Source organism: Pollachius pollachius (genome assembly GCF_949987615.1).
Source record: "Pollachius pollachius genome assembly, chromosome: 7".
Classification (NCBI taxonomy): Eukaryota; Metazoa; Chordata; class Actinopteri; order Gadiformes; family Gadidae; genus Pollachius; species Pollachius pollachius.
The window spans coordinates 10,576,874-10,598,397 of NC_136940.1; the positions used below are offsets into that span (position 1 = coordinate 10,576,874).

The 21,524-nt window shown below is 42.8% G+C and overlaps 1 protein-coding gene across 1 annotated transcript in view; it reads right to left on the reverse strand.

Annotated features, from left to right (window-relative positions):
* exoc2 (exocyst complex component 2) overlaps positions 1-18,143 on the reverse strand; it is a 40,949-nt gene extending 22,806 nt beyond the window's left edge. The window contains exons 1-6 of the mRNA XM_079739742.1: positions 18,084-18,143; positions 10,193-10,382; positions 8,214-8,390; positions 7,988-8,114; positions 5,286-5,399; positions 3,741-3,865 (exon numbers count right to left, since the gene is read on the reverse strand). Coding sequence (XP_079595868.1) covers positions 3,741-3,865; positions 5,286-5,399; positions 7,988-8,114; positions 8,214-8,390; positions 10,193-10,310 — 661 coding nt within the window. The 5' untranslated portion in view covers positions 10,311-10,382; positions 18,084-18,143. The remainder of the gene's footprint in view (positions 1-3,740; positions 3,866-5,285; positions 5,400-7,987; positions 8,115-8,213; positions 8,391-10,192; positions 10,383-18,083) is intronic.
* Positions 18,144-21,524: the final 3,381 nt, after the last annotated feature.

Here is a 21,524-nt window from a genome sequence, read left to right on the forward strand (position 1 = left end):
TTTAGGCTCTGGCTTAGCTTCTGGCATTTTACAGGCTTGACATTAGCGATGTGCTAACTTGCTTTTGTTGACATTCCAAGAAGTTTTTGTGATTGGCTACCTACTAAAGGGGCCTACACACCGCAGACTCAAACCAACAGCCAACTACCTTTATCCGACCACTCTGTTGCCTCTCGTTTGAACCGTTCGGCAGTAAGGTTGCATTGAAACATACTACGCAGAATACTGCCAACTACACAGCAGCGTTTACGTTTTGCGCTTGCGCGAGATGCAGGCGCTAGTTTCGTGACGCTAGTCCGCACCTCCCACACACCCGCTGATTCGCTGGTTGTGTGCTAGCGAATCATTGGTTGTGTGCTAGTAGCACACTAGTAGCACACAACCAATCAAAGGCCAGAAACCTCACATGCCAACGCTCTCAGACTTTGCATGTTGAACGGACCAGACACTGTCCGCGCGGTTCCAAAAGTTTCCAGCACAGCTGAACACACGGAAAAGATTTGTTCCCGAACTAGTCAGAGTATCCACAAACGTTTCAGATGGCTGACAGTGTGTGGCAGCCTTAAGTGTTGGGTCAAAGTAGCAGCAATGTGCAAATAACAAAAGGAAATCGACTGCATACGCAAGATTTAAATCACGTTTTAATACATCTTTCGTTATTATTTTAACAATATATATTGTTATCATTCATTATTAATTAATCCCTACGGTTCAGCAGCACACCGAATCGTTAGCCCTACACTGTACGATCCTACACAAATACATGTAACAGTACACCTTTATAACAAACAGTCAAGAAGCTAAACAGGGAGAATCGAATATTGCGCATTCAGCATTGATGTTGGGGAAATCAACAAGGGGACAGAAGCATTCTGTATGTACATATGCAGTGCCACATCTTACAGGTTGGAGCCTCGACGAGAGCTACGAAAGGAAGGGATCGGCAGAGACACTGGAGCCCCCACCCTTCTAAGTCCTGTCTAGTCTCTGTGGAGCAGTCATAGACGACGTGTAAGGAAGGGTCCGTTTATGCAGGGGGAAAAAAGGGATCCAAGGCACTGTATACATATGCATCAAATAAAAAAAGAAGAGACACACACACACAGACTATCTCGGTCTCAGTCCCTCTTAGTAGGTCTGCTTCTTGTCTGCGCCCCCCCTCCATCCCCCCCTTACCAGCATCCCCCCACTCCGCTGCCAGCTGTGTGTCCTCTGCAAGCGGTCACACACGCATCAAGGAGAGGGGGGGGATGGTGGTGGGTGGGCGTCAACGTCACAGCTAACCTAAACAACCTAAGCGGCGGGTCAGGCTCCGGATGACACGCGCAGCCCGGACCCCGAGGAAGAGCTGGCGCTTCTGCTTCCATTTCCTGGTACTGTCGAGACTCCCGAGGAAAAAAGATTGAATAAGAATAAAAATACAGCGTCCCTGGATTCTAAAGCTGGAGATGTTTTGACTGAGGGAGCGGGTCCTGGGAATCTGGCGTTTTTCTTGAACACGGTAGCTTGTCGTTTCCTGTATTGTCGGGAGACTTCCTCTTCACACAACAATGAGAAAAAAAACGGCCAGTTTCAACATTTCTTTTTTTCCTTTTGTGACCCCCCCCCCCCCCCCCCCCCCCCCCCCCCCCCCTCCCCCTCGTGACAGTCTGTCAGTCAGTCAATCGGCCCAGGCGGATCTGTCCCAGGAGACACTGAGGAGCATAGTTCAATTTGTTCCCCAAAGCTTGCTGACAAAACAGTCCCCCCCTCTTCCAACCTACCCCACTGCCTACCCCCCCCCCCCCCCCCCCCCCATCTCCTTCAGCACTTTCTGCTGGGGCTCATATGGAGAGTTTATAGAACAAGTTGTTTCCTGTGTAACCCCCCTCTCACTATCTGACCTCTGATCCCCTGTAAATCCGAGCAGACTCCAAGTCCCCCCTATTCCCATGCCCCAATAATAAGTTTACCTGAGTGCCCTATTCACTTTTCCAACTCGTATTCTTGCGAAGAGGCAATTCACCTTGTGAATTGCCGTCGGGAAGGCCCAATGTATCTTTATAAACTATTAAGAAAAAGTCATGATTGTGTTTGTTATGTAGCATTATTTAGACCTGGCTGACGATGGACAGCAATGTGTACAGGAAGTAGCAAACATTAAAACGAATGGCGAGGGTAGCTATAGAACAGCCAGTTGTCTGTTTCTAAAAGTGAGTGGAAATATTTCACATTAATGTAATTGGAAGAGAGACCCACATCAGCCCTCTGACTGAAACTATCAATGAAAAGGGAAGACAGCCAGGGAGAGTACGAGAGAAACTGTGCAATGCGTAAGACGTAACACAACTATTTGCGTCCTTCTGTGACTTTTCTCTTCCGTGTAGCTTGTTATGCTTTCCAGACCTGGCCAGCCACTGTACGTTTCCAGCCAGCCATCGGCACTGCACTGCACTATTAATAAAAAACCCAGACTTTCCTGAGAGCCATCAATAAAATTCTCACATGCAGGCAGAAGAGAAAACAAACATGGGACGAGAGCAGAAATACAGGAATTTATGGGGTGATTGAGAGGGCTGGAAGCACTACAGGCTAAACATCAATTAGTAGCCCGCACCACTTTTAAAACTGACTGAGCATAACCCCAAACCACTGGGCTGAGGACGTATGGTTTCCCCAAGTTTTTTGAAGTTGCGCCGGAGTTGAGGTTTAATTGGGAAGACTCAAAAACCGCAGAGAGAACTGCCAGACACTTGACCGAGAAAGAAAGGATTCAACCATGTTCTACACTAACTGGGCCTGGCTAGGAGTGAATACACTGCTGTCTACAAGGTAGCACGCTACCACTCTTCCAAATCTCTTGGGTCAGGCATTAACATTATCTCAATCAATTCACTGAACCACCTTCATGAATCCACTCCCTTGGTAACGGGTCATCCGAGTCCATCAGTGGTACATTGACTGACCTTGTCGCTTCCCAAGAGGCGATGGGCACAGATTGGGCACGCTCAGGACAGGGGACGTCGTGAGAACGGCTGCGTATTGTTCCCGTTGCTCGTATCTCGCCCGTTATCAGCCCTATCAGTCCTAATGCTTGGGCGCTGCATTGTGTTTGGCTGCTCAGTTTATTTACATTCAGCTACCAACAATGAAAACATTGCTACTTTCCCCAAACGGGCCACAAACAGAGAAAGAAATAATAATAATAATGACAAGAGGCAGCATATTTTCTTATAAATAGTGTGAGGGAAGTGACAGGATGGCAATATGGGAGCGGAAAGTAAACAGACAAAGCATATGAATGATAAAGTGGAACAATGATTGGAGCTACCTGACGGAACAGCCACTGGAGAGACTAGGGGTAGGTCTAGAGACTGGGAGCAGCTGTAGAGATGAGCTGCACTGCACTGAATGGCAGGTGACTATGTATTGCTGATCTCCATTTAATGGACGAGAAATAAAGCCTGTTGAAGTTGGCAAACCTTGCCCCCGTTGTGGCAGGGTTCTCGCATGTTATCCAAATGGGGCTCTTTAATCAACTGATGTTTAACTCACGTATGCTAGTGTGTATGGGAGAACGGGGGTAACTATGAATCTGTGTGTATGTGTATCTTAGATCGTGCACAAGCGCGTACTGGTGTGTGTGTAGTAAAGGGGGTCTTACCTAACACATGGCACTCTTTCCAAACAAGACCAACAAAAAATAAATGGGCTAAAGAATAACAGTTTTTAACAGACGCGCGAAGGAATAAAAATCTCACCTGCCAGAGCGTCCTGGGCTTCAAAGAAGGTGCTGAGGCCTCCCTTGACATAAGCTAGACTGCCTTCGTTCTTCTTCGTGGCCTGCTTCTTCAGGTTGTTAGCTGCCAAGCGCAACTGGTCGAATCTGAAAAATAAAAAAAAAGAAGTTCTTTAACGAAGAACACATTAAAAGACCTCTTAGGATCGCATGTGATCTTCGCAAAGTGTGACGTAGAGGATCCTGTGTGTGCGTGTGTGTGTGTGTGTGTGTGTGTGTGTGTGTGAGTGTGTGTGTGAGTGTGAGGGTTTGTTTGATGGGCTCAACAGGCAAAAGAGAAAAACAATGACACGCAGGTTTGTCTTTGTGTCAGTGTCCTGAGTGAGGCGTCCTTGGCAGGAAGAAACAGCCACCCAGCCAGGTCCAAACAGAGGGCCCCCCTGTCCAGGCTGGATCCTGGGGTCTGGGTTACCGAGAGGGTACGTGAGGAGGGGGAGGGCGCCGAGGAGGACGGAGGAAGCCAAGACAGGCCAAAATAGCTCGGCACCGAGCTGACATGGCAGAGAGCACGCGCTACAGAGCGCTGGGGTTAAGGGGTCAACCCTAGGTTCTGGAAGAATCAATGAACCACAGTAGGCCCTTTATTTCTTTTTTGCAAAGAACTGATGTTAGGTTCAGGTGTTTTGATAATTATTAACCGTTAGGCTGGTTTAAATTGAACAGGCCCAAGGGGGACTTAAACAGTTCAATTTCTATTTATCTATTTAAAGGCTCTGTCTTTATGCAGCATTAATAGACGATAAGGTCCAAATGGGTGTATATTTTGTTATTTAGGTACTATTTTATAAAATTTTGTTTTTCAAAATGGATCTTTGGTAAAGCAAACAAAAAACAAGCCTTTGGATAAAAGTGTGAAATGAATTGAAGTCAAGTAGAAGGTATGATTTGTAAACAGGAATAGAAAAATAAGAAAATATATTGTGACAATAGCTTCTATTTAGAGCAACTGCCTTCATGGTCAGAGGTGTAGGCAGAGTTCATTAGAAGGTTGACCCTTGGAAAGAGTACAGTTACACAAACACACAATAAACGTAATGCCTAAACGCAATACTCTTAGGGACTTGTTGTCTTTCAAAATTATGTAGGAGGTTGATAAAAAAAAAGGAGCTTGCGCTAACATTAACAGCGATTTCATTGTTTATTGTTAGTCTTTGTTATTGGCCGGCTGTTGTCTCGATACATGATACAGCACACTGCTTCTTTTGTTTTCTGTTTCTGTACCGTTGACCAACAGATCCTTCAGTTCATTTCAGAATATAGATATAAATAGACGTTTGTTTAATTGTTTATACATACTAACAATGAACATTAAAAAAGTTTGTTAAATGTGTGTTTGCTTCTTATTTATTTTTACAATCCGTTAAATGAGCCAACACATTGCGTGTAGACCTACACTGCATACACTAAAGCCTTATTCAAATAAAAGCCATTGCCTTCATATGTTTTTTCTATTAAAGATTACAGTACATGCAACATGTTGCACAATTATTATTGTGGTAGGACATACCCAGTGCCCGAGTGGTTCTCTATGAGGTACCAGGTGGCAGAGAAGTTCTCACTGGTGAAGTCCCCACTCATCCCCGGAAACGTCTGCTCCATGTCCGTCTGAAGGAGTTTACCCCTTGGGAGCAGAGAAGAGGAAAGGTAATAAGAATATAATAATAACTCAATGCATGAACACAAACCATAAAATGTGTGCATGAGATTGATAAAGAACAACAATGTATGAATGAACCAAGTTCACAAGTTAATGCATGACTGACACGTGAACAAGATTTTTTCATTATTTTTATATATATATGGATTTATAATATATGATATTATTATTAATAAAAAAAAGCTAAATAACAGCATTATTTTATGTTAACTGATTCATTATCATTATTATTATTAACTTTTAAATCAAGAAGAATTGTTTTTTCTTTTCTACAAATGTAAATCAGTCCAACTTTTATACAAAATGTAGTTTTGAGTTTTGAATGCGATCTTGAGATCCTACGTTTTTGATTTGGAATGTATTTGAATCATGACTTCCAGCAGGAGGCAGTCTATAGCCAAGTGGAAGCCAAGCTATTAAGCCCCGGCGTGGGAAGCGCCCACTGTGCCCCTGGAGGACCCAGTACTCATTAAAGAAGTTTGATCTCTCCTAATGACCCATGGCCTACACAAACAAACCCTCAACCAACACCCCCCCCCCACACACACACACACACACACACACACACACACACACACACACACACACACACACACACACACACACACACTTATGATTCAAATCTGTTATTCTATTATTAAGAGAAATTTGTTCTGCTCTTCATTACAACCGTTAGAAGTTTTTACAAGGAATGCTCTCAAGGCAATACTTAACCAAAGTTAGAAACAACAATGGTGGAAGTTTCAGCTTAACGGTTCAGGCAACTTTTGAAAAATGACGTATGCCAAGTTAACCTTTCCTGTTACATTTTTACCATCTATTTTGGGTGATTGATGAATAACATTTAAATTATATTGCAGCGTAGATGCTGTAGCAGCCTATGCAGACACCAATGCCCCTTTTCCACCGACAGTACCATCTCAACTCGCCTCTACCCATCTTTCTTTGCGTTTCCATCGCTGTGTAAGTACCAGGGGCCGTACCTGGTACTTTTTTAAGTGAAAGATTGCACACAAACGGAGACTCTTTCAAAGTATATTATACTATGTTCTTCTAATGCTAAATGGATGATGTCCAAGGACGTCAAAAGAACAGGGAATTTATAGCGCTTACAATATGGGGTTTTGAAAGACAACTATATGGGATAAAACAAATGTCATAATGTAATAAGCACTACCTTCTGCAAATGATAACATTTTGGCATTTTTGGACTATAATTCCCCTGCTCTATTTATTGCATTACAACAACTGAATTGGATACAGATAATGTCCTCATGTAATAATTAGAGCAACAGGAGCAATTCATCTCCAACCATAACCCAAATTCAATGCAAAAGTTGGCACATATTTAAAGCCTTCCTGTCCCATGTTCACACTTCAGAGACAGTCAGACATTATGATTGTATGTCGAAAATTGAAGAAAGTTCAAATAAGTCAAGTGGCTCTGGTTACACATTAGTGTTTTAGTTAGTAGTTCCGGCTTGTGGGCCGAAAGGAATGAAAACAGGTTGTTGACATCACTGGATAAGGCTTCCTCTTAACGGCCTCTGATCTGAATTATTTTCCTGGGATAACACCAGTTAAAAGGGAGGTGAAATATTCATTCAAATCATGCTGGGTTAATGTTGAATACCTACTAAAACTCCCTCGCTAACACTGTGCCAATGGAGGATTTCATTTATCCGAAAAGCCTTTCCCTTCAAAACCAGATTCCACTGAGCACGAAGAGGGCTCATAAATGCCTGTCAAATTAAACTGTACACATTGAACATGTTGGGAGGGGTTAGGTCCTGGCAGCAGCAGGGAATATGCCCAGGGCAGCGTTTATGTTTAATGGAGGTCTAGTTTCGGCCACGAGTGGTCACTTGCCCTCTGGCCCTTCTAATCCAAACAAACATTAAAGCGAGACAGGCCAGAACCTGACTACACAAACCATACATTACTGCCCTCCCACGTGCCGTCTGACAGGGGGGAGGTGGCAGAGGTGGGTTTGGGTTGCTCAATTTATTGTTTCCAAGATCCCTTTCTGCCATCTTTCACTGCGCTTTGTGAATAAATCGTCAAGTTTCCACTCTATGCCCAGCCGTTAAGAGGCGGCTGAGCCTCTAACTGCCGGGCACTAGGAGAGGAAAGAGTTTGTTTCTGTTCTCGGGATGAAAACCATGTCTCACATGAATCGTGTGCCCGTGTTTATGGCTGTGCGAGGCCGTGTTGAGTGATTTAGAGCAGCCATTCTCAACTGGTGGGTCCACAGGAGTGGGTTGCAGAGCATATTCCAAACCTTAATCTTATGAAGAAGCCATGACTTTGCTAACGTTTCAAAGTTTAATATTTGTTTTAATGGCTTACTGGTTCATTGAGTTTAGCCCTAGTTGTTGTAGCTTTTCTTCCCCTCAATGTTGTTTTCAGGGTACATTGTTGAGTATTGACATTATCGGTAAATAATTTTTGGATTTTGAATGACTTCAGCATGCGCCTGTTTCTGAAATGGCATGTTTCTGAATCCGCGTGCATGTGCGTGCCACACGCGTGCACGTGTTCCTGTGCCGTACTTGTCGATGTCGATGCCCAGGGGGTTGCTGGGTCGCAGGGAGAGCGGCGAGATGCCTTTGTTGCGGTCCGTGCGCATGTCGTAGTAGTTCATCTCGTCCACCCACACGGCGGACTGGTCCAGGATACCTGCACCATCAAAGTAGAAGGCAAACAAATCCGCTCAGTAATCCCTGTAACTCGGCCCAGATGTTGCGACTCGAGACACGTGTGCTTGTGGTGTCTCACCAATTTTGTCGGGCTTGAGGAGTTTGAAGGAGACCGTGGAGGTGCCGTTGCCTCCGGACTTGGTTGTGACGATGATCTCCCCCTTGTCGTCCTTGGCTGGACCCACACGGCACACTATCTTACTGGCGGACATCCACTCGGCCGTCAGCAGACAGCTATGGCCGCAGATCGACAGTCCTGGGGGAGGGGGGGGGGGGGGGGGGGGGGGGTCAAAGTTTGGCTGGGCAGGGGCTGAAGTGTATGGGCATGACTCTCTCGCCACCCATCCCCCCGCTCTCTCACTCAAGACATCCACAACTTCACGACACTTCAGAGTTAAGTGGCTTGTTATCGGCTTTCCACGATCACCCCTTTGCATCGCACTTCTTTGTTTTCTGGACCCTCTTGAAAAGTGTCAGGCAGGAGAATTGGTGGATTGGAGTTAAGGTAGAGGGAGATTGCTTCAACATTTCAAACTAAGAGAGGGCTTCCAGGGAGGGTGGGGGGGGGGGGGGTCATGCTTAATCAAATGGCTTGCATGAATAATTGTACAAATGGCTCATAAAACCTTAAATAGCATGGCCATTAGAGCTTACTTCCTGCTTCCGATCTCCTTTCTCCTCCTTCGGCCACTTTGTTTGAATACATATGCACTCGCAGAGCACATATTTCTTTGCATCTAATTGGCTGAATCCAGTCCCCGGGGAAGTTTCATGGTCAGATATAGAGATGTATCATTGGCCGGGTAGACCACTTGCCAAGCATGGGTCTCTCTCTGTGTGTGTGTGTGTGTGTGTGTGTGTGTGTGTGTGTGTGTGTGTGTGTGTGTGTGTGTGTGTGTGTGTGTGTGTGTGTGTGTGTGTGTGTGTGTGTGTGTGTGTGTGTATGTGTGTGTGTGTATGTGTGTGTGACCACATGCTGGGCTGGTCTCCATCCCGCCAACATGCCAGAGAAATGGAGCATGGGGGAATTAGTGAACAGGGAAAGTATCTATAAGGGAAAAAAGGGCAGCCTACCACAGAAATGAGAACGCACAACCCTAGCGTACTCACAAATTGGGTGATGATAAATCTCTGTGGATATTATAGTTTTTCAGGTTCAACATATGTTATATGTGTGAGGTGATTAGCTCTTGAATTTCTCAATCTATGTGGGGCAGCGTAAATATTTGTGGGAAGGTTATTTCCACATTGTATGTGTGTGGTAGGGGAATGACGAGTAGCTAGAGGCATAATGTTCAGCAGACGATCAAAGAAAAAGGTCTTTACTATTCAAAACAAATACAGATTTATTTTTCTATTTATAGCAGTAGTCCAGAATTATATATATATTTTTTTATTTTATTAGTGGAGAAATTCTTTATTATAATGATTTATTACCCAATTTTTGGAAATATATATATAGCGTAAACTCAAAGTGTGTCTTCACAAATCTGAAAATGTAACGCTAATTCATAAATTCATTTAAAAGTTGAAAATAACATAAATCTTAGATTCTTCTTTTAAAAATATTCAGAGAAAATGTAAACAACACATCAATTGCTTGGGATGATGTGTGAAGTTTGTGCTGTCAAATAATTTTTACTTTAACACAAGTTAGTCAAACAAAAATTTGAAATTCAAATATTCAAGCAGCGTATCACAATACACTGCTTGAAATGGTGTATATTTCTGTGTAGCAAAACAAAGCGAGCAAACAAACAATATATTTATCTAATCTCTTTCATTAATTAATATTGGCCTTCATGCCCTACAAAATAATAATTGAGCTAAAATAGAAAATTCAAAGTCCAAAAAACGTATTTACAAAATACATATTTATTAGCTTACTAATTTAATATTTGGTCTTCATTTATGTTAGTATTTTTTTCAAATCACACTGGGTAATTAAATGGATTATGTTTATGAATTTGATCCAATAAATAGGTCAAAAACACAAATAAAAAGATATGTAAAAAGTGCTTCTGTGTTTGGGCGTTTAATCCTGTACAAAGTCTTTACCGATTAAGTCAGCAGCGCCCGTGCCGAGGTTCTCCCCCCGGATGGTGACTTTGGTCCAGGCGGTGCCCTCGTTGGGCGAGATACCCGTGACCAGAGGGGGCGGGCGGGCACGGGACATGGTGGAGTCAGGCAGGCAGAAATATATATATATATATTTATATATTCATACAGGGAGATTTATCCCTGGGAGCTGGAACAAAAAGGAAGAAGAAAAGCAACATGAGGCACGCATGGAAAACCATTTCAATTTAAGAAAGCTGCAAAATGTTGAAAGGTACAATCAATTGCACAAACATGATAAACTAAAGAGGGATGGTAAACCTTTATATCATTTTTTAGAGAATACAAAAAGGTTCTTGGCTAAATTTATCTCACAGACATTACTGGACATTGTATCTCATGTGTCGAGCGATTGCCAAAAATCAAGCACAAACACAAAGAGACATTGTATTTTTCTGTACGCCAAGCGATACATATTGTTTACCGCCAAAACAAAAAGTAAGGGCCAGAGCAGTTCTTGCAATAACGAAGGCCCATTTGCACAGCACTGGAAAAGTTATCTCAGATAATAGGGGAGAAATGGAGTAGGGCGCAAAGTATGGAGGAGCGGACGGAGCAAGCGGGGAGGGAAGGAGGAATGTAAACCTCACGGTGAAGGATAAATAAACCTAGTCTCCCGGATCATTTCATGGAAGCCCCCCCCTTCCCTCCACCCTCTTTCCCTCCACCTCTACAACACAATCGAGGGCTGGCTGAGTGCTTGTGGTACCTGAGAGGGAAGCATTTACGGAGATCTGCTGGAGCACTTTTGGAAGACACAAGAAAAAAAATAAAAGGAACATTTCCAAAATGCGAAGAGAAAAAAAATGTAAGAAAAATAATGAACGGATGTATGTCAGCGGCACAGATGTTTGTTAATAAAAGGACTGCCAGGTCATGCTAGGGTTGATTAATCCAGAGTGTCTGAAGCAGCATGAGTGAAGCTTCATCCCTCTCTGCCACGGAGCCAAAACACGTTCGCCACAAACAATTCACAGGGTTCACACGGATCGGACCTGTGGCCGGGTTCACGTCGGCTCAACGGCTCTCTTACGAACTTTCGCTTGGTATCATCGACCAATAGAAGATGTTCTTCGACTTGTTCTACACTACACTGTTCTACAACCTTTCATTTTAATTCTAAAAATATATATATAAAAACCAGAGCACCAACAAAGAGAAGTTTGTAAATTACAAACTTGCTTCAGGCAGATGCCTTTTCATTCGTTCAGTGTGAGATCCATACTTCAAATAGGGATGGGAGTCATCGCTGATTGTGCAGTGTGTCTTTAAATAGGCATAATTAGCATGGAAACTTTTTTGTCTTTGGTGAAACCTTGTTGTCGGACTCCGAGTGACTGTATACACAAGTGCAAAGGGGAATGTATTGACCTAGAAATGTTATACCTCAGAACAAGGTCTCTCTCTCTCTCTCTCTCTCTCTCTCTCTCTCTCTCTCTCTCTCTCTCCTCTCTCTCTCTCTCTCTCTCTCTCTCTCTCTCTCTCTCTCTCTCTCTCTCTCTCTCTCTCTCTCTCTCTCTCTCTCTCTCTCTCTCTCTCTCTCTCTCTCTCTCTCTCATGATAAGAGGTGAACAGGCCTAAAACAAGTGCCCACCGTATCCTTCATCAATCACACATGTTTAGAATGAAAGCAAGGAGGGCCAGAGGGTTAGGCTTTTATTTTGAAAACATTTTAAATGGTATGGAATCGCTATGTTTCCAGGAGTTATATCCTTAACACACAAACCCCCCTACCTCCCTACCCCAACCCTAACAACCCCATATTGGAAATACACGTGCACAAAGATAGCTAGCTGGCCTGTCTACCGAGACACACACGCACCCACACAAACACACCAAGAGGCTGGGCAGAATGACAGGTTGAATAGGTTGCGTGCGAGAGACCGAGCTGGCGCTGTGTGGTCTGTGTGTAGCCCATGCGAGTGTGTGGAGGGATCTGCGGCGAGGTCTGGGCAGTGTGTGTGTGTGTGTGTGTGTGTGTGTGTGTGTGTGTGTGTGTGTGTGTGTGTGTGTGTGTGTGTGTGTGTGTGTGTGTGTGTGTGGTCTGGGTGTGTGGTCTCTGGCGCAGGCCAGGGGAGAGCCTGCTGACGGCTGGGATGAGAAAAGAGCCGCTGTGTTTACTTTACTCTGGGGGCCATGCATGGACACGGGAACACTGCCCAGACCCCTCTCTCTCTCTCTCTCTCTCTCTCTCATTCTTTCTCTAACTCACACACACACAGCATCAAGACCTTTCTGCTAAATAAAACCTTGTCAGTAACTTAGAATCCAGCATTTAAAATACACTGCATGGATTATTTTATTGTTTTACGTTGTTTGTAATAAGTCAGGCTGGAAAAAGTTGTATTTACCACAGTGAGTATTCACCACGACTTTCAATGCAGCACCTGAAACTCTAGGGGGCGCAAGAGGATCCACGTAAACACCCAATCAACTCATTTGCTTCCAACTGGTGTCGGGTCATGTCAATGCACTGTGGGCTTAATTGAATTCATGACAGAACCAGAACCAGGTTTATTCCTTTTCCTACACACGCACCCAGGCAAGCACATCCCCCACCCCCCGTATCACTCCCTCCTTCTAGTAATTGGGCTGAAACGGCAGGTTTGTTTTCCTTGGAGGCCGACTAATAAACAGCAGGGCTCTAACTACTCCTTGTGGTAGCTGTGGAACTCCTAGCGATGCTGCCAACGCTGGAGGACTTTTCCCTGCCTCTCCATGCTGTGTTGCTTGACCATGAGGAAAGGCTTTCCTTTCATACGTACTTCGACGGTAATGTAGGGCAAATTGCAGATTTACTGGATGTTCAGCCATGTAAAACTAGACTATTCTGCTCCGACACACAAGCCACATTAGAAGTTGTAGCTGCCGTTGTTGCGTACCTTACCCTTACAACCATGTGGAACTATATGCTAGGGGTGTGGAGGAGATGCCCAATTTCATCGACCTATGTACTAACATCAAAGCTTTCTTTCTAATGTCATGTCAGGGGATTTCTTCAACGGGCATTGAGGTTTTCTGTCTGATGCCCCTGGACATGAGGGTAACCCCAAAGCAGGTAATCATATGGTGACCTGAACAAGCTTCATGGCACTCAGTGGACCAAAGAGCATCCCCAAGATGTGGCCGACATGTATTTGAACAACAGTTTTGACCAAAAGTTGTCTTCATTCATCCATGTCAACACACGTGTCGGCCCCAAGAAAGAGGTGTTCATGGCTCGGGATTGGACTATGCACTGGTGGTCGGAGCTCAAAGGCCCTCTCTCTCTTACTCATGTGGCAGTGATTGGCAGGTAGCGGTGTGTGTGTGTGTGTGTCTGTGTGTCTGTGTGTGTGTGTGTGTGTGTGTGTGTACACAGAGAAACCCTTTCAGACAACTCATCACCCCAACTACCTTCAACACAGCCCCCACCCCGCTGCCCAGGATATCATCAGTGCTAGTCCACCACAGTGGCGGCATTCCGGACACTAACACCATACCACTCAGTGCTCCCCAACATTACACAAACACCAGATTCCATCAAAGATCACCACCGGCTACTCCCTGCCCCTGACCCCCTAAGACGCCCCTTGCTGCTGAATGCACAGAGCAAGTCAAACATCTCCTTGCACAAAATGACAGGTCTGATCAGACGTCTTGACCAGAGCTTTGTAACAACTCAAAGCTCGCCCTCAGTTCTTCCTCGCACCAGGGCCAGCCGCAAAAGCCTTAAATTTGATCTTCAGTAAACACCGGGGAAAGAAAACTGTAAACAACAGAGAGGAGTGGGTTACATTACAAATTAATGATCAAATTGACAATAAAAGAAGGGTGATCAATCAACAGCCATCAAGCTAGGGCAAACATGAACTGACAAGATATTGTGCAAGGCAAATATACTAAAAGTCAAGCAGTAGTAGCATTGACTTGTTTAGCAATGCATTCTCAAATGAAATTCTGATTGGCCAGTCAATCAGCGGAGATTAGTCAGCATGTGTTCTGTGAGCAGCGAGATGCAGTCAGTCAGGCCACATTGTGGCCGATGGTGGACTGGATAACTTTACTGGGCGTCAGCCTGGTTCTCCAGCCTACTCTCTCTCTTCGTCTGTCTGCCCCCAGGGTTTATTATCCTTGGGTTGTCTTATTTATCTGTTTGTTGGTTTCAAGTTTCATTTTAAATGTAGGCCCAACTAAAGCAAATAGGAACCAACATCTCATTTAAAAAGCCTGGAACAACAAACAGAAACGTGGAGGTTTAGGATTGTGCTTTCAGACGGTTTAGTGACTGGAGACACAGAGTTCCTCTAACTGCAGCGGAAAAACAGCTTTAAGACTTACTGAACTTTTATAATTCCACTATCTTGCAGGGGGGGCGGGGGAGCTTTATAAAAACAGAAGAACCCACCTCAATAATAGATTACATGTGAATACAGTGTTTCCCCCAGAAAATGTCTTAGTCAAGGTGGTGAAGGGGGTGGGGGGGGGAGGGGTAATGGCAAGACCATTGTTGTGAACAGTATTACCAATGCATTATTCATCTTCATTTTTATACCTGATGGAAGTATGTTTTCATTCCCTACGAGAGTTTTCTACTTTGTTAATGCATAATAATTAAAAATATTTATTTTTCATATTAGTCATTCATTTTATTATTCATAAACTATTATTTTTTATACATTGGTAGTCAAGGCGGGGCCCTAATGTTGTTAAGGCGGCGCATTAACCATACAGTGCTGGGGGAAACAATGGAATACTTAATTGAACACTTTTTCCCTCAGAGAGAAAATGGCTCGATTTTAAATGACAAACCATCAATCAACGACACATTACACACTGTAACCCATGATCCTGTAATATTTGTGTCTGCCTGCCATTACGTCCGCCTCTCTCTCTGAGATTCCAGTGTGGTCCACCTAGGTCTGTTGCCCGACTGGGTCATGGAAAAACACGACTGTGATAACCAGTGGTTCAGCAAGGTTGCCAGCGGGTAGTAGGCTAACTGTCAGGGAAGACCGGAGAGAGCGGACTGGCGTAGGGGCAACGCGCACATAGGGCCACCCTTGACCCATATTGTCGTTTAATTCACCCCTGTCTCTATGGCGGAGCAGTGTTGAGAAAATGCCTGAAAAGCACAGCCCACTGCATTCCACTAAAACAAACAAACAGGGCCACCCAAATTTTCCAATTAGAGGCCCACAAGGGGAGCAGGAAATCGCCTAGCTTGTGCCCCTCTCGCCCCCTACATCCCCAACCGTAGGGGGTACCGAGAGCTGTGTGTCACAGGGTGAGGAGGAGAACTCTTCAGGCTCTCACTGAAAGACCTTGGACTCACTAGCATAATCACAGGCCCAAATGATGGAGCAGCTCAATGACAACTTGTTCTGGAGGCTCGGCGCCAGCCGGCTCATGGCCTGTCAATCAATGGCTCCCTCTCACACAAGCTATCAGTAAGACAAACACACCATATAAAAAAAGGTATTTTCCCCCTGGAAAGGTATAATTAAAGAAAATATGTTGGAACAATATTTTACAAAATCCCACAGAAGTGGGAGTACGAGGCTTAGGCTATATTCTGTTTGAAAACAGTACACTTAATGAGGCTTAACAGGAAACACTGGTAGATGCGTATGGATTATGTTTTAGAGTATGACAACACAGACGACAATTTGGGCTTTTAAAAAAGCACAAAGTCTTGCCATCTGATGAACTCCCAAAAAACTAGGTGAGCAGTTCAAGTAAGAGAGCATGCTCCTCTGACCATAGAAATACATGCTGCATTCTGTTCACACATGCCAATATATTATGTTCATGGTTCTATAATGTACTCATACAAATAATTGGTTAAAGGTGATTCTAAAATGGTTAAGTTTAAGAATTGTCATTAGCAATCAATGGAGCTCATCAACCACAATGTTGAATAAAATTGTCATTATTTCAAAACTATTAGTTACCTAAACTAAATAGATATAAACAAAATATTTATTCACAGCTTTCATTACGTCATTGGCTTTCAGTCAGAATTTGGTTTAGTCTGACACTGTTAACGGTTGCAATTCAACCATTGTGAACAAAAACATGTAATGCTGAAAAACGTTAGTTACTTACAATAACAATTAATTACTTAGAATTAAAAGGAAAAACATATACTGCTCCTATTACAACATATAACTGTCTTAGCAAATACAAAGCTACGGCAAATGCAACATCGTATACAGTAATTCAAAATACACAAATGTGGACAGATCATTTATGTTGAATATTTTTAAGCAATGGCATACTAACCTATTTCAACATAAAAAACAAAACAAAGCTTATATGTCCAAGTGCTAAATCACTTTTGTTTAAAGTCTAATTCAAATCCAGAACAATATCGACTCATGAATATATGCAAACACAGCACAACACACTTTAGTTACTTAACGAGTGGACCTTTCTGATCCCTTGACCCCTTACAGATATATTTTGTGTAGCATATTGTATGCCCTGCTAGAAGACAGCTGTATTTTTCTTTTTGCATTTCAAAATGTGCTTGACAATGATTGGTTGTTGAACTTGACATCATTTATTTTTAATGTCTTTCTCCAATTACATTGTGTAAATTACTATCTATTTACCAGGGCTTCATTTTAAAAGACCCCCCTACAGCGATATGTGCTTCCCGTTTCCTAAATATAAACAAATCTGACTTCTAGCTGATAGATAGCTCAGATTATTTGTTTGTGACAATGTGATTTGATATGATAGGCCTATCTTTTTTTGTAGAATAATGTAGGATAATGTTTGGATTTATATTAAAATCTCACTATCTAACAAAATAACCATTATATCCCCTTCGTTAAATAGACAATTGTTTTATTTTAATCTCAAAATACTAGAGTTGAACAATCTGATGTCTGATGTTTGACATCATTAGCCCCAATTCCTATATGGTTACGCTAAGTAAGAAAATATATTTCTGTGACTACCGGCATAAACTTAGAATCCACAATAATAACAAGATATGTGTCATTACATAACATTTAATAAACATCTAGCTGTAACAAGGCTGCTTGCTGAATGACTTCCCTCGGTTTTTCCCTTGGTTTTATCCCTGTTTGTCCTAATTTACTCAAATGTAAGAATAAACCCAATTTAATAAGAAAGATGTGTACTCATCTTAGGGTAGCAATGAACACTAAGCCTAGGTTATATTAAGTAAATTCTCATTACTGTATTAACTAATGTTAATCAATGGATAATTAAGGTAACGTTACCCTCAATACGAAGTGTTACCCACCTTACTATGTCGACAGCTCTTTACTTTTTTTGATCGTATGGGCGTACGTTTCAATGTGTCTATACAACGTTTACAAACCAATAAACATGTTCGACAATGTCCGGGTTTTGGCATAGGTTATTTCTTAAATAAAAACATTACATAAATGTGACGGTCACAAACGTAAGCCTCTGAATGCTAAGGGATATGTCTGCTAACACATAACCTATTGAAGGCTACCGTGGTTTGGCTAACCTAGCTTGCTGTTTGGATTTAGCATTTCACTAGCATTTCAGCGCTCATTAGTGGTCTATATCGGTGGTTACGTATGTAAAAACTATGGATATAAGGCTGAAATTTAAAGAAAGCCTTGACGAGAAATCAAAAAGAAGAGAGACGACACTTTGTTGACAATTTTGACAGGCTAGCGTGGCTAGTTTGACGTTAGCCTGCAGTCAACGTAACATCGTAAGCTTACATTTTAGAAGAAGCACTCTAATGGCATTGGTCTCAAAACAATATATGTTTGAGGGCATACACAAACGGCTTTTGCAGAGCAATACACAATTGAATTTAGGTGAAAAAACTACTTACAGCTTTGTGCACAACCAGTGAATTTCAGCTGACAGATAGATGTTCCTGTTTCCGTTATAAACTTCCGGAATGGAGACTTGACTCGTGCGCAGCATCTAGCCACGACCCATGAGTCTGGACTAGCGTTGCTTGCCAACTACAAGCTAAAGGTAAGGTGGGCTGTACAAGCAATATCAGTATAAGGTACATATTGCAAATGATTATTAGCCACCATTAACTGTAACTATAGTATGTGTATTTAAATTTGTATTTATTGTTTATATTTTCATTTCGTTTTAGTTTTTTTTTTGTTTGATATAAATGTGTTATTTATTGAGGTTGGAAGCATTGGTTATATAGGTTGAGCTATAAAACAAAAATATTTCCATTCAGTTATTGATATTCAAAGTAAAATTGTGTGTCATTCGTTATCACTTGTGCGTTATCAAGTATTGCAATCAGAGATAGTCATTGCGATGCTTCTTGTAAGGTTACAATGTCACAACCTCAGTCCTCGGATATAAACCACAGAGGTCCAGTGGGATTTTTTCTCCTTTGCTTCTCTCCATTTTCATGGTGCATCAACAAGGCATTTCCACTTGTTCTGGGAAAGGCAAAGCATCATTAGAACTGTGGCAGACCACCCAGGCACACTCTATAATACTGATACCATTACATTTATCCCAACAAATTGTGCAGGGCAGAAATAATTTTAATGATAAGCCAAGACCCAATCTCTGAGGAAGCATTATTTTCCAATTAGAGAGGCTTAATCTGATGAATCAAAGATCTGGGCAGTTGGTCACTGCTCAGCTCCCTGACTGATGCAGCAAAGGGGCTATTTGGCTGCATAAACATCAATTCAGGTCAATGACCCTGGATGATTTAGATCTGCTCCCGAGAGGGGAGCAGAAGCCTTTTCAAATGAACACTAGACACCACATTATGCATACTAAGTGGTCCTGCTCAGATCTTTTGCTTCCCCCATGGGTTTCAGGCATTTGCATATACAGTATGGCAGAGTACCCTGAAGTGCAATTATTCATTTTGTTGCTGTGTTTCCCACCGCACGTAACCTCTTGTGTTTTCTAGATGCCTCCTTCTCAACCTATAACAGCACAGCGGTCAATGCTTTCAGTACATTATGTCAGACGTGCCGGATACGAGCATGCAGCGAGATGTCCTGGCGTGGCAACGCGCATGTCTTTGAACAGCCACTGGGCGCTCTCGAGCAGGTGTCCCAGGTTTACTTCTAAGGGACAGTTAACGGTCAGCTCCTCTCTCTCTGTGACCTCCCATACCTTTGTAATCCACATCCCTCCATGGCACATGCTGCGCTGGCATCGTGGCTCATCTCTAAACCCTATTGTTCATTGTTTGTCTTCTCCAATTTTTTCCCATGGGCCTCTAGCCAGCAAGAGGAAAAGGTCACTGTAAATATTGCACTAACCCCCCCCCCCCCCCCCCCACAGACCCGCCCCCACCACTACACGCTGCCCCTCCCTCCCCCTATGAACCCCAACCCCGACCATACAGCTCCTGAAGAAGGAACAGGCGGCGGTGGGTGAGCACTTCCTTCCTGTGGGAGGTATTTAAACGCAGTGCTCGGAATCAAAAGGCGACATCAAACAGCCACGAATCCATCAATGTCAAAGATCACTGCAGTGAGATCACATGGCTCGTGTTTTCTTTAAAATGGCATGGGGTTTGGCACTGCATTGTTTGTCAATGATATAATAGAGGCAGTTGGTAGCCTATATTAGTGTGTAAAGAGAGTTATATATATTTTAAAAAAGTAATTAATAATCCCACAGAGGTTTACACTCATTAAGTATACATACTAGCAGGTTTTATACAATGCAAAGAATATATTAGTGCAAAATATGATCATAATGAATAATAATTGCCTCTATTCAGAATGCAGATCATCACATATCTTTTGTACATATTCACCATCATTATGATGAGCACCAACTAATTTACAATAATGCACAAATCCCCGGCCTAAACTCTTACTGATAATTCTCAATTCAAAACAAGGTGGGTAGCAAAGGAAATTTAGAGAGATTTAAAAACCATGACTCCTGTGCGGCTAATCAGAAGCCTGTAGCACTTCTGTAAGGGAGATTTCAGTTAAACCCCCTAATATCATGGATTGTTTTGTTTTGGAGTTGTGCTCCATTATGCTCTGCATGCTTCCCAGAGGAGTCTGGTTCGCCAGGCTCAAAGTTTGGCCCGAAGGAAATCCAGGTCTACCAGGCTTAGTCTGGAAAAGCATCGCGATGGACACCATGGAAGAGAGAGAGAGAGTGAGCCTCACGGTGAACAGAGGGTCTTTCAGTTTGACTGCTGACACTCTGTTCAAAGCGGCTGAATAACAAACTCCATGTCTCCAGATGGGCTGGGATGGAGAGCGGGAGAGAGAAGAAAATGCATTATAGCTGGAGAGGTGGATAATGTAATTATGACAACAGTGAAACATCTGAATAACAACTGTTTTTGGACGTTGTATCCTTTCTTGACCTACAACATTATCATGAGACATTGTGGCGTACAAGGAGTTAGTGCTCAAAGTGCGGCTTTGCACATTGGAGAAAGAGAAAAGTATATTGACCCGTAGCAGTTTTTCTTTTATCAGGTGAATGAACAAGTCTTTTGCCGCCCGAGTCAACTCAATGTGAAGGGCTACAGAATGCAGTGTTTCTGAAGGGGTCCTTGAGGCCTTGTTGAGCTAGTCACCAGGACCGTAGTAGGTGCTCATCTGTCAGCCCTGCTATGATTGCTTCTGACAGACCGGCGTGTGCGGATAACTGTTTGTGTTTATAAACAGGTGGGGCTAATTACAGATTGGGGCTGTATGTGTACTGGATGGGCCAGAGCCAAACGCAATCAGGAAGAGACCAGAGCAAAGTCATGATCTCACTGTGTTCAGATGAAATGGTCAGCTCAGCTGTGTTCTTGCCATCAGGCCAGCGTAACCATAATCTTACTGATGAGCAGGTTTCTATTTTTGTAAGTCAACATTGTGTTTCAGCCATTTTCAAAAAGCCCTTGCAAATAGAAACGCTATCATTATGAATATATATATATATATACATATATTAAATATATATTGCTTAATGAAATTTAAAAAGCAAAACAAATTGGTGATGTCAAATTTGCATGATATTGTCAATGAAACATTAAAGACATAATGAATACAAATACAACCTAAAATAGTGAATAAAAAATACAGATCTATATCTAAAAAAATGTTTGCAGAGCAGTTAAGAACATGTCTTCTTGAAAATATACAAATGATTGTATGAATGAATAAGGTATTGTTCTTCTTCCAGTGCATTATATCTTGCTTTCCATGCTGCTATACTTTTTCCCAAAACTAAAAATATATGAATTATGAATAATTATGCAGATGAAATTCTGACAGATTCCATCCATCTCACGGAGAGACCTAACTAAAGT